This window comes from Ursus americanus, chromosome 4, assembly GCF_024610735.1.
Source record: "Ursus americanus isolate L20-20 chromosome 4, mUrsAme1.1.p, whole genome shotgun sequence".
NCBI classification, from domain to species: domain Eukaryota; kingdom Metazoa; phylum Chordata; class Mammalia; order Carnivora; family Ursidae; genus Ursus; species Ursus americanus.
The window spans coordinates 74,858,097-74,872,108 of record NC_142130.1 but is presented as its reverse complement, the minus strand read 5'-3'; the positions used below and the strand labels follow the sequence as shown (position 1 = coordinate 74,872,108).

Sequence of the window (14,012 nt, the reverse complement as noted above, 5' to 3'; positions counted from 1 at the left end):
TCTCTAAGGCAACCATACCAAAATGTGCATATAAAAGTCTACAGTTTATTAGTAGTACTAATTGAAAATATAAATACAATAAAACATCTTTCAGCCATCAAATTGCTATAGCTAGGATTTTCCTAAGCAAGAGTTTAGCCTGTATTAATTTTGATGTGTCATCTGACTTAGATGCCTAATGCCACTGCATAAAGCAGAAATGTTCTTAAATCTCTATTCTTGTGCTTTTTTTCAACACATGAAAGTCTTTAATAGATGTCTGAAATAAAGCCAAATAGTACAGTACTTCATTCAGATTCTTCAGTAGTCCTTCATATTTATACCACCGTAATGCCATCAGTCTTGTACTTGAACTACAAAAAGAGAGAAAGAGATATAAGAATTTGGATTTTTTTCCCAAAAATTAATTAAAAAAGAAGTTAGTTTCTCCTGTTACCCACATCTTTAAATTTCTAGTCATAAATTATTTGACTTAGAAAAATCACAGCTTGCTAATAAATCATTAGAAGGCCTTGGCTGTTCCAAATATTCCTGTTGTCATTTTTTCTGATAAATTCTATTTAAGTATAAGGTACCAGAGAAGTACAGAAATCATAAAGATGCATATAGCCCAAAGGTTTGAAAATACGTGGAATTTAAATTCTGCAACCTCAACAGGAAACTTGTTTTTATTTATTTTTTTAATTTTTTAAAAAGATTTTATTTATGTATTTGACAGATAGAGACAGCCAGCGAGAGAGGGAACACAAGCAGGGGGAGTGGGAGAGGAAGAAGCAGGCTCATAGTGGAAGAGCCTGATGTGGGGCTCGATCCCAGAACGCTGGGATCACGCCCTGAGCCGAAGGCAGACGCTTAACGACTGCACCACCCAGGTGCCCCAGGAAACTTGTTTTTAAACCTTAGGGACTTTCCTAGTTTTAATATTATCTTTGATAAACTATATATATCTTTTAATATATTTCTAAGCCATGATAACCTTTTTTCCTGAAATATATAATCAATGCCTATTCAAATAAGCGTATTTTTCTAGGTATCGCAGGAAGTTTAGTTTTACTTAAGTTTGAAAATTTTCTTAACATTTTGAGAGTTTTGTGTGATAATGGCAGATTGTGTGCAGTTGTAAAGGTAGGTGGCAGGTTTCAAGAATTTTTATCATGGAGTTAGATAGCATTTGTTCTTTTAATTTGCTCATGTTGTAGTTATAAGCTTGTTGGAAAAATTAGAAGCGTAATAGCGTACTGTTGGGAAGTATTTTTGGCACACATCTAGTAACCAGATTTTTCTTTCCACATTAGATTACTATAAAACCTAAATCTCTTATTCATTAGTGTTGACAGCTAAATGGCTGAGTGCCTTAGGAAAAAGACTAATTTTGCATTTGACTGTATTAGACATATTACCTGTAGAAGATTTTGCCCTTTGAATGACTATCCAGCCTCCCACCTTGTTAGAAAAGTTATTTAAAGCAAAAGAAAACTCATCAATATGGCTTTTCCAATCCAATCCTAATGAAAAAAGCCGTCTTTCTTGAAGTGGTTGGGTCTTAAATTCAGCCTAATAAGCATGGGTACAAGTTTGTCAAACTTTTTTAATGGTGTTTAAGACTCTAGATGTAACATCTCTGTCTCCCTTAGACAATTTAGGACTGCTCTAGTGAAGACAATATTGCTGCATAAGTTCATCTTGAAAGCCTTTTCAGGCTGTTTCAAACAGAACTGGTTTGTGACTGAATGATGGTAATTTGTTTTAATTCTCAATCTTGTATTTGTAGGTGTAACTGCAAAGTTCTAAATTCACAGATTAAACTTGGACATGAGAATTTTAAAAGGTAAAAAATACAAATTCTTTTGGTAAGTTCTATTCTATCAATACTAAAGTACTTATTTCTGTTTTTTTAGTGTAATATTTATCTTAATATATTTAACTTTTAAGCAGACATTTCAGTCTAAGATTAATAAAGCATTTATGTTGACTTCTCAACTGTCACTGTTAAAGTGATTTCTTATTTGATGATTGAAAAGAAGCAAAACTTAAACACTATCATGTGCATTTACCTTGCCAGAGTAGCTGTTCTATCCATTTTATAGATAACATTAAATAAGTTTTAAAATTTTTTATATCTATGTGCCAGTAACTCATTTAATCCTCATAATAACCCCATGAGGTAGGCACCATTATTATCCCAATTTAGGTAAGGACTCTCAGAGACATTAAAAAATGCCCAAGATAACCGAAAGCTAAATTGCAAAATTGTGAGTGGCAAAAACAACAAAAATCCAAGTAGCCAACAACAAGTAAACAGGTAAAATCTGAACATCTACTCAAAAAAATACTATGGAAAATACCATATAGCTACCAAAAAAAATTGTAATGACAGGGAATAAAATGTTGCAAATTGGGGAAATACTGCAAGTGGGAGATGAAAAATATTTCTATGATGGTGCCAAAAATTGTCTAGAAAATAAATACCAAATTGACAGTAGCTAGTGTTCTTAGAGGCAGGGGAAGGGATCAGAAACAGAGAACTTTATTTTTCTAGATTGTACATTTCAGTCTTTAGACTTTTATACTGAGCATTATTACTTTGTAACTTGAGGGCAGAGAGATAAAACATTTTTTATGAGCACTTAATTTAAGATAAGTTTGGTGGTTTTATTTTTAGCAAATACAAATATATCATTGATAACCAAATTGCATGTATGTTTAATGGGCAGTGTATTACCTTTCTGAATTAAAGGATCACAGTGTGGCTAAAAATTTTGTTTGTTGATCATACTGTGTCTAGAAGGAAATATTCCAAAATAATAAATGCTTGTAATAGAGTGGTAGCATTATATACTTTCCTCCACTGTTCCCAGTTATATGTAAATAATATTAATTTCATAAGAACAATTTAAAATAGTGCTAAATGGGAGAGAACCCCTAAGAAAGAGTTCTAAATACCTGGAAATAAACTGTAACAACAGAAAGTGAATCAAATGGAGAAAAATTTATAAAAATTTACAAAAAGAAAAAGAACCAACTAGAAGAATATGCTGTATTTCTAAATTGACTCAACATTATGGAAACTTCACTTCAAGTTAATATATGAAGTCAATATAAATCATAATTAAAATTCTGATAAAATTGTAATGGAACATGAATCCCTGATTTTAAGTTTACACGGAAGAATAGTTCTCAAAAATAACCAAGATTTTTTTTTTTAAAGAACAAGGGACAGGGAATATTCTTCCTTTTACATGATTTCTCAGTGTATACTCAAAAGTATAACATAGGACTGAACAATGAACAATGAAACAGAATTACAAGTGCACAACCAGAAACAAAAGTTTAACGTATGGTGAATGTGACTTTTCAAGTTGAAAAAAATTCACTAATAAAAAATTAATAGTGAACTATTTGGCTGTGCATTTTAAAATTTTTAAAAATTTTTTTAACTTATTTTTTTAAAGATTTTATTTGAGAGAGAGCGAGCACAAGTAGAGGAGAGGGAGAGGGAGAAGCAGGCTCCTGGCAGATCCTGGGATCATGACCCGAGCTGAAGGCAGACGCTTAACCAACTGATGCTTAACCGACCTTAACCAGGTGCCCCAAGTCTTTCTTTTTTTTTTAATAATCTCTACAGACATCATGGGGCTCGAACTCATGACCCCAGGATCAAGTCACATGCTTCTCTGACTGAGCCAGCCAGGCACTCCTGTATGCATTTATTTATTTATTAAAGATTTTATTTATTTATTCGACAGAGATAGAGACAGCCAATGGGAGAGGGAACAGAAGCAGAGGGAGTGAGAGAGGAAGAAGCAGGCTCATAGCGGAGGAGCCTGATGTGGGGCTCGATCCCATAGCGCCGGGATCACGCCCTGAGCCGAAGGCAGACACTCAGCTGCTGTGCCACCCCAGGCGCCCCTGTATGCATTTTTTTAAATTAAATTCCTACCCAAAGCTATAAAACTACATTCCAAATAGATTAAAGATAAAATGTTCATTATGGAACTGTAAAAGTACTGATAGAAAATATGAAGGGAGATATTTACTAACTTTAGCTTAGGAAACTTTTCCCAATTTTAACAGGAACGTTGGTGGTTTGGAATTAAAAAGTAAGCTGCATATCAAAGGCATAAAGTTAAACTCCAAAGAGAAAATTTCCACACCATGTTTAAAAGAAAATTAATTACTATTCTGAGACTATGAAAAGCTTCTACGTATAATTATTTAGCAGAGCTAAATAAATATAAAGAGATGCAAATGGCTAAATACAGAAGATGTGCTAATGGCATACTAATGACAAGGGAAATATAAGTTGAAGCCATGAAATACCATTTTCACCTAACAAATTGACAAACATTGGAAAGATTGTGGTTTGCATTTTTGTGGAAGACAATTTGATACTGTCAATGTTTTTTAATGCATATATTCTCTTAACCCCCATAATTCAAATTCTATACTTAGAAGATACCCTATGGAAATACTTTTGCAAATGTATAAAAATGTACAATTGATGCAGCCTCATTTGTCATAATAAAAGATTATAATTCACTCATACCATATAAGAACATGAGACCAGTAAAAGAATGATTTGTGTCTATTCATGTGGGAAGATGTTCACCATATTGTGTGACAGGTACTACCAGTAAGTCCCTTCCATTCTAAGATAAACCTATGTACATTTTACTATTGTCATCTTACACATGAGGAAACTGTCTAGAGAGTATTCGAGTAAGTTGCCCATTGCCCAGGTGACCTAAATTATCAGGGCTTCAAACCCTGGTAATATAACTCCAGGACACATGTTGGGAAGATAGACAAACTGTTAAGAATACTATGTGAGCATTTTTTGTCATTTAGAAAGCAATAGAATAGATATTTTTGTGTTATTCTCTTGTGGACTGATACGAATGAAAAGGAATAAACTACCTTATTAAAATTATTGGCCACAAGAGGGCATCAGATATTCTTTTCCAATTTAGAGAAGACTGTATTTGTAGTTAATCTACCTTTTCCATGAAAAGCATTAGTGGCTACGGTTTTGTTTTTTAATTTTTTTAAGTTTTTAAGTTTTTTTAAGTTAAACCACTGCTTTTCCTATGGATCTACATGTAGAATTGTCATTGGTAATGGGGAACTCTAAGTACGCCATACTTATCTGCACAACATTTCTCTATTAGAGAAATTATTTTTCTGCTAAATAATTCTATAATTATTTTTCTGTTAACAAAAGTAATAGACATTTAGGGGAAAAAAACCCTAAAAACACAGAGAAAGATTATTAATCACCTGTAATCACTCCAGCAGAGATAACCACTATTAATATTTTAGTAGATGGGAATGTTTTTAAAAAAGGAGCTTTTACTTTATATACTCCTATACTGTTGTATTATGAAATATATTCATTTTATGGTCACACAGTTTGAAAATGTGAAACATTTTCTTATGTCTTTGATTTTTTTTCTAAAACATGGTTTTTAAAAGTAGTTGCATGGTATTCATATGTATGTGACTCAAACGATCTTTATCATTAGATATTAAGCTACAGATCTCTCTTGGAAATGTCTTCAGTCATGTATCTAAATATATACTACCTTTGCTGGAGTGGGGTTGGGTGTAGGGGAGTATTCCTTTCAAGTTTAGAAATAAATGGACAAGTTGAAGGGCACCTGGCTGGCTTAGTTGGTGGATCCTGTAACTCTTGATCTCTGGGTGCTGAGTTCAACCCCCCACCTTTGGCCTAGAGCTTAATTTAGGGAGAGAGAAAAAAAAAAAAGGACAACTTGATCATGTAGCAGAACTGCCAGCTTTCTGAATTCATATAGGAAATGTACAGATGATAATTTTTTTAGAGTTAAATTAGTAAGAAGCCAATGTGATTGTTTCACTAAATTCAATAGAAAAAAAAGTTTTGCATCTTATAAATCATCAAACACTTCTAAAGAAGTGAAATTAAATTTACTGATTAAAAATGAAAGTATTAAAATTTTGAAATTTGTCTAAAATGACTGGAACATGAAAAATGTGAAATTTAGTTTTATCACCTAAGTGAAATCTGACTACTTCATGTTTCCCAGTGATAAGGCAGACTATATTTAAAATCTGATATTGATAGCTAGTAAGACCCTTTGGTAAATAATTTTGAAGATACCATTTGTGATGCTTGATACTGTGAAATCTGGGAGGGAATACACAAAAAGTTAAAATACAGAATCTGACAGGGATTTGGCACGCAGATTTACAACAAAATCCCTCTCCCCTGACACAATTAGGCATGCCAATCAAAAGTTTTAACTGGAAAACCATTAAAAATTATGTATCTCTTATATATTTTAAAATGTTTAAAATGTATCAGTACACTTTCAGTCACCAAATTTATGTAGTTAGGAATTTTTCTTAGAATATGGGTCTATTGCGGGGCACCTGGATGGCTCAGTCGGTTAAGCATCTGCCTTCCATTCAGGTCATGATCCCGGAGTCCTGGGATTGAGGCCCCCCACACTGGGCTCCCTGCTCAGCGGGGAGCCTGCTTCTCCCTCTCCCTCTGCCCCTCCCCCTCCACCCCGGCTGGTGCTCTCTCTCTCTCTCAAATAAAATCTTAAAAAATATGGGCCTATTGCTAGGAGTTGTTTTCTTTTTCTCATAACCTACATCCATAATATATTGATCCTAATTTAAAGTCTAGTTTCTTTGTAGTCGAATGAAAGCATACTTTGAAGCTATGTGCCAGCAGAATCATCTCCTTTGGTAAGTTGTCTTCACCATATCTAGTACAGCTGGTATGTGCAATTTACTTAAATTATGTAATCAGCAATGTAACATTAGCATAAATGGGCTTGGTACCAAACTGTGTGCACGCTAGTCATAACCCCCAGCAGGAGCATCACTCCATCTGGGAGAAGAGCGCAGCTGTCAATGCTCAGTGTGCCCTGGGCACCGTGACTGTGTTTAGGAAGGAACAGAAAGCCCTCATTAGGCCAGAGTCTGCTCTTTTCCACTGGCCTTCTGCCTGGTTGGTGTTGCTGGGAGCAGTGAGAGATGAGAGGGAGAGCCACACACTCTAACTTCCCTTTTTCTTTCCCTTCATATGGTTCTCACAGGGCCCAGACTGCCAAGAACTGAAGGTTCTTAGAAAAATACTAGACCAAGAGTCAGGTGACCTGGATTTTATTCCTCACTATGTGGCCTGGGGGAATCGAAATCTTTCTGAATCTTGATTTTTTTCATAAAATGATATTGAACTAGATAATGTAGCCTATGGATATTTTGGGTTGTTTTATTTTTACAAAACTTAAAGCTGCCTGTCAATTTTCTTAACTAAATCACAAATCTTTTGCCCAGATTGCAAAAAGTTTAAATCAAAACTACATAAACATGCTAACAGCCCTGTTGGCTACTATATTGTGTATCTTTAACCTGTCCTGGGCATAGCACACAGTATCTTTAAGTTGGCAAAGCAGATTATATTCCATGTAATTATTTAATTTTGTGTTCTGTTGTTTCTGTGACACATAAAAGGTCTCCTCCTTGTTAGATCAAAACACATGAAAAAATGTTCAAAATCATTAGCCAACAGGGAAATTCAAATCAAAACCACCTTGAGATACCACCTTACACCAGTTAGAATGGCAAAAATTGACAAGGCAGGAAACAACAAATGTTGGAGAGGATCTGGAGAAAGGGGATCCCACTTATACTGTTGGTGGGAATGCAAGTTGGTATAGCCACTTTGGAAAACAGTGTGGAGGTCCCTTAAAAAGTTAAAAATTGAGCTACCCTATGATCCAGCAATTGCACTACTGGGTATTTACCCCAAAGATACAGACATAGTGAAGAAAAGGGCCATATGCACCCCAATGTTCATAGCAGCAATGTCCACAATAGCTAAATTGTGGAAGGAGCCGAGATGCCCTTCAACAGATGACTGGATTAAGAAGACGTGGTCCATATATACAATGGAATATTATTCAGCCATCAGAAAGAATGATTACACAACATTTGCAACAACATGGACGGGACTGGAGGAGATTATGCTAAGTGAAATAAGTCAAGCAGAGAAAGACAATTATCATATGGTTTCACTCATTTATGGAACATAAGAAATAGGAAGATTGGTAGGAGAAGGAAGGGAAGGGGATAAACAGAAGGGGGAATGAACCATGAGAGACTGTGGACTCTGGGAAACAAACTGAGGGCTTCAGAGGGGAGGGGGTGGGGGATTGGGATAGGCCGGTGATGGGTATTAAGGAGGGCACGTATTGCATGGTGCACTGGGTGTTATACACAAATAATGAATCATGGAACATTGCATCAACAACTGGGGATGGGGGCGCCTGGGTGGCATAGCGGTTGAGCGTCTGCCTTCGGCTCAGGGCATGATCCCGGCGTTATGGGATCGAGCCCCACATCAGGCTCCTCCGCTAGGAGCCTGCTTCTTCCTCTCCCACTCCCCCTGCTTGTGTTCCCTCTCTCGCTGGCTGTCTCTATCTCTGTCAAATAAATAAATAAAATCTTAAAAAAAAACAAAAACAAAAAAAACTGGGGATGTACTGTATGGTGACTAATATAACAAAATAAAAATTATTAAAAAAAAGACTAGTGGAGACAATGTCAGAGGACTGATTTTCCACTATGTTCCAAATCAGTCGTTATCTTCTGTATCAACTCTCCTCTTAGAATTTGCAAGGTCGGGGCACCTAGGTGGCTCAGTCGGTTAAGGGTCCGACTCTTGATTTCGGCTCAGGTCATGATCTCAGGGTTGTGAGGTCGAGCCCTGCATTGGGCTTCCCTCTCCCTCTACTCTCCCCACCTCTTCATGCGCACTCTCTTCTAAAATGAATTAAGTAAATCTTAAAAAAAAAAAACCAAAACTGCAAGGTCATTCTACTGTTCCCTAGAAATGTTCTCACTGTTGACACTTCTGGGACTACGTGAGAGGGCGAATGTCCTACTTAGCAACATTAAAAGAGCGCAGTGCCAGTAGCCAACATTCAACTTGGCATAGTGTGTGACAGCTGACCTAACACGTGGCCTAGGCAGCTCTTCTTTCCAAGTGCAAGATAACTCATTTTCTTCATTAATGTAGTTTGTGCTGATTCTATGAAATTGCTATGAGCCCAAACACCAGCTACTTGAAGAAACTACAGATAAACTGAGGAAAACAACACACTGTGATGGGGTATGTGTGGCAATAATTTGATGCGAACACAGCCAGAGCTGCTGCAATTATCATCATTGATAGAGATTACTGAGAATCTACACGTTGATCATTTGGATGTAAAGATGTTCCACCTTTGAAAGGCCTGCCATCTGCTTAAGGAGAGGAGAAATACGTGGAAGGACAAGTGACCCTCAGCTTCCTCTGAGGGTGCAATTTTAAGAAGGGAGAAGTAGGGTTGAACCAGGAGGACGGTTTTCCTAGGAAGGGTTAGGATTACATGATCAGAAAAGGGTAAGACCATAAACAGAGTGAAAGAGAAAGGGTAACCTGGCAAAAAAAAAAAAAAAAAAAAATCATATCACAAAGGGCTAATTTTATTAATATTTAAGAGCTCCTCCAAATTAGCAAAATGGCAATACAAAAGAGAAATGACCAAAGCATATGAACACATTTCTCAAAAGTACAAAGGGCTTTTAAACACAGGAAAAGATAATCAAGTGAATAAATAGAAACAGAATTTTAAACCATGAGATAATTTCTTTCAGAAATCAGGAAAGATCAAAAAGTTGGATTAAACATATGGGTGAGGATTTGGGGGAAGATAAGCACTCTCGTCTGCTGCAAGCACAAGCTGCTGTAACAAGAAGGTATTTTAATAACAGCTATCAGAATATTATTTACTTAGCACCTCCTCTTCTAGACATTTACCTTAAGGACATAGTTGTACATTTGTAAAATTATGTATATACAAATATACTGCTTGTAATTTTACTCATTATATATCAAAAGGATGGTATCAATTTAAATGGTCCTCAGTTGGAGACTGGTTAAGTTACAGTGTATCACTATGATGCAACATATAGTTTTGAAGACAAAGGTTTTAGGTAGGTGGATACATAAAAGATAAGAGATACAGAATAATCTGAGGACATTTGTTAAATTAAAAATTTCGTATAAAACTTTATTTAAAAAACAAAACATGTATATGCAAGCGTAAGCACAGAAGTGTGGTAGTGTAAGGCCACTTGTGAGAGTCTAAAATCAGGCTAGAGTTTGAATTTTTAAGTTAGAGGTTGTCCAGGAAAGCTTTTGAGCAAAACAGTGAGCCTAAATACTTTAAGAAAATTAACCTGGAAATGAAGAGTTTTAATCAACTCTTGTGTAGATCATAGGTGACTGCAGAGCAATGGCCATCTATCTGCTTCCACAATCAGGTGTTTTTTGTTTTTTATTTTATTTTTCCTAAAGTGGTCAGTATCACCTCTTCACGTCTTCCTGAGGTTAAAAACTATTTCCCCAGAGAAAGTTTCATCTTGTCAGCAAGATTCCTAAGAAAAGACAAATCCGTAAGCACATCATCAACTACTTTTTCACGTGACAAACAGATAGGAGGTTAACAGCACATATGGTCACTCGTATTTGAAATAAAGATAGCACACTTCTGGGGGAGGTAATGGGGGAGACGGACAACCATTAAATAACTCTGTTGACATCGTTATTTAGGTGCTGATATTTTTATTACACCACTAAAAGTTAGGCAAAGAAACTCTCTGGGTATGTGCTCCATGCCAACTTTCACTGTTTTATTAGTTCTTCATAATTTCCAATCATCATTACTGATGTGGGTTGAATTGTGTGCCCTCAAAACTAGGCTGGAGTCCTAATCTCTAGTACCCCAGAATATAACTTTATTTGGAAATAGAACCTTGTAGTTAAAATCAGGTCATCGGGGTGGGCCCTAATCCAGTGGGATTGGTGTCCTTATAAAAAAGCAAAGTTAGGACAGAGAAAGAGATACCTATAGAGGAAAGGGGACACAAAGAGACACAAAGAGAAGACAGCCACCTACAAACCAAGGAGAGTGGCCTGGGCAGATCCTCCCCTGACAGCAATCTGAAGGGGCCAATGTTGCCAACACGTAAATCTCAGACATCTAGCCTCCAGGACACGAGACAATACATTTGTTTAAGCCACCCAGTTTCTGGTACTTTGTTACAGCAGCCCTAGCAAACTAACACAATTATACATAGAAATTAATGATAAATGACTAGTCATTTCAGAAGACTATTTTAAAAGACTTGAAAACAGTTGACATTCTTTGGGGGGGGGGATTAAAATCTTCTAAGAAATGGTATTTTAGTTAACTAAGTAGATCTCCTTAAATTCTGATACCAAGAAATGTTAGTATACCACAAGTAGGCAACAATATTTAAGCACGTTTTGGCCTCTCTAAAGGCGTACTCAGGTATTTCCGGGAGTTTGTGAAGCCCGAGACAAAAATATTCCACCATTAACAACTTAGCATGGAAACCAGTCATCTGGAAACCAGTCATCTGCAAAGGGTTCCCTGAACAATCCAGAGGTTCCCATAGGTAATTATCAAAACAACCCTGGAGAGAAAACGGTCACTAACTTCACTCTAGACTACTCAACATCTCTCAGGAGGATTTTACAAGTTTACTTCTAAAATGCTTCTCCGCTTCCCCATGTTTTTATAATTAGGTTTGTTTTTGTGTTTACTCCTATTCAATCAGGTCACCTCCTTCTGTATTTGTGCAAGCTAACTTTTTAAAAAAGATTTTATTTCTTAGAGAGAGAGAGAGAGAGATGGGAGGGGCAGAGGGGGAAGGAGAAAGAATCTGAAGCAGCTTTTGCACTGAACGCAGAGCCGGACACGGGGCTCAATCCCACAACGGCTGTGAGATCATGACCTGAGCCGAAACCAAGAGCCTGACACTTAACCGACTGAGCCACCCAGGTGCCCCCGTGCAAGTTAATTTTTTAGGCCACGTGCACTTTCCTCTCCCCACACATAGTCACTCACCCTTTCTCTCCAGACACGGTCTTTTTGGAAGCGACCAGGGCAGCTGTCTTGCAGAACATATGACACATACCAAATTGATGCAAACTTGCCCCAACTGCTCACAGTTTCCTTTCTAAAAATGCACTCAGCATTTACTGAGCAATAACGCAAGTCAGAGTTAGGCACTGAGGATAGAGGTGAGTAAATCCACTTCAAACTTGTAAAAGAGCATATTAAGCAGAGCATATTAACAATTGGAATTCAAAGGATTTGGGCCCTAAAAGACCTATACTGACAATACTGAGAGCCCAGATGCACCCCTAATTTAAAGTGAGGGGCAGGGGTGCAAATCAGGAAAAATGACTCAACTTACACTTGCAGGGCAGGTAAGCAAGGCGGGGCTGTTCTCTGGCTTAAGAAATTGCACTCACAAAGGTATGAAACTGTGGCCCTTAGCTATTGAGCATGGCCACTGCATAGAGGTGCACCTGGAGGTGTGGAGAAAATAAACTGTAGCGACACGATCTTTTTTATCAGGTTAAGATGATCTGGTTTTTAATACGATCATATTTACATTTTAAGAAAACCAATCCACTATGACTTAGTGGATTAGGGGACAAGGACACAAGGAAGATAGTCAAGATCATGATGGGTTGTTGGAGACTGGCGTTGGTTTTTACTTCTGATTTCCTGCATCTTCTCCCACCCTCCTCATTTTCCATTAGTTAGAATTTTCACAGCTCAGTAGCGAGACGAGAAGCTAACCAATGGATCAAGGACCTTATCCTGAAATTTATGTCTTGGTTCTTCATTAACTCTAGAATTTTTTTTTCCTGCAACAACTTTTTCTATAAATAGTTATCAAATTTAGAAAAATCACTTAAGTAACAAAACACCACATCACATTTGATTTAGATTTCAGAAATACCAGCACAAAAAACTGAGCCGGGTTCCTAGGATTGGCTTCATGATCTTTTCACTATTGCCTTTATTACATTAGAAATTACATCTGATTATGCCTTAGGCTTAATGCTAGGCCATTTTTATTTAAAAACAGATTACTTTATATTCAATTTTATCTCAATTTTATCAGTTTTGCCGTTTGGTACTTAATTAACTAGAAATAATAATCTGGCCTTTAGAGCTACAAGGTTAAAATATGGTCTAAATTAAAGGCATTAAATTACACTCAGTAGTTTCTACTCAGCATATTTTATTGTAATCTTGATTCTCTGAAAATCTGTGTATCACTGTCAGCATCCCAGTTCTCAGGAACAAATGCACCGAATTTTCATTATGGTATCAATTCTCTCTTTAGAACCATCCAGCACCCCCCATGATGTAGTATTTTTATCCCCATTTTAAACAGCAGGAAAGTGAAGCTAAGGAAAGCTTTTAGTAATAAGCAGAATTTAGACACGTCTGATTACAAAGCCTATCCTCTTAATCTCTGAGTAGAAAATTTCACCTTCGTATAAACCAGTGGTTCTCAACTGCAGTAATCTTGCCCTCCATCCTGGTGGACATGTGGCAATGTTTGGAGACATTTTTGATCGTCGCATCTTGGGGAGGAAGGAAGAAGGCAGGGATGCTGCTCGACACGCCGGAGTGCACAGGACAGTCCCTCACAACAAAGGACTACCCAGCCCAAATGCTCTCGAAGTACTGAGACGGAAAAACGATAACAACAAAACAGTCCTAAACACGTCTTCTTACAAAGGTTTTACTACCTCATGGTTTTCTTTTCTGAAATCATTCTTTAGAATCAACGAAAACAGCTTTAAACCATAACTAGATGTTTATGTATTCAATGCTACTCTTTAAGAACTCAAATTTGGGTTTATGCTATAAATTGTGAACTGATCACAAAACTTTGTGGAGGCTTCAACCCCAAATATTATGTTATTTGGTGTCATACAATGCACAGGAGTGGGGAAATATAAGTATGTCGGACATGTTTTCATTGATGTGTGATAGTTTGATCTTTATTCTGTTTAACAAAGGATGCAAGGAGGGGAGGAAAAAAGGAAACCCTGAGGAACAGCATATTGAAGTTTTTAT

At 36.8% G+C, this 14,012-nt stretch overlaps 1 protein-coding gene across 2 annotated transcripts in view; it reads right to left on the bottom strand.

Annotated features, from left to right (window-relative positions):
- Positions 1 to 7: 7 nt before the first annotated feature.
- Positions 8 to 14,012, bottom strand: part of CXADR (CXADR cell adhesion molecule) — a 54,308-nt gene continuing 40,303 nt past the window's right edge. Inside the window, exon 8 of one of the 2 annotated variants that reach the window (XM_045785455.2) lies at positions 8 to 353. In XM_045785455.2, coding sequence (XP_045641411.1) covers positions 318 to 353 — 36 coding nt within the window. In that variant the 3' untranslated portion in view covers positions 8 to 317. Of the gene's footprint in view, positions 354 to 7,971; positions 13,617 to 14,012 lie in introns of those variants that run through there. The other variant, XM_045785456.2, reaches the window with a different exon arrangement.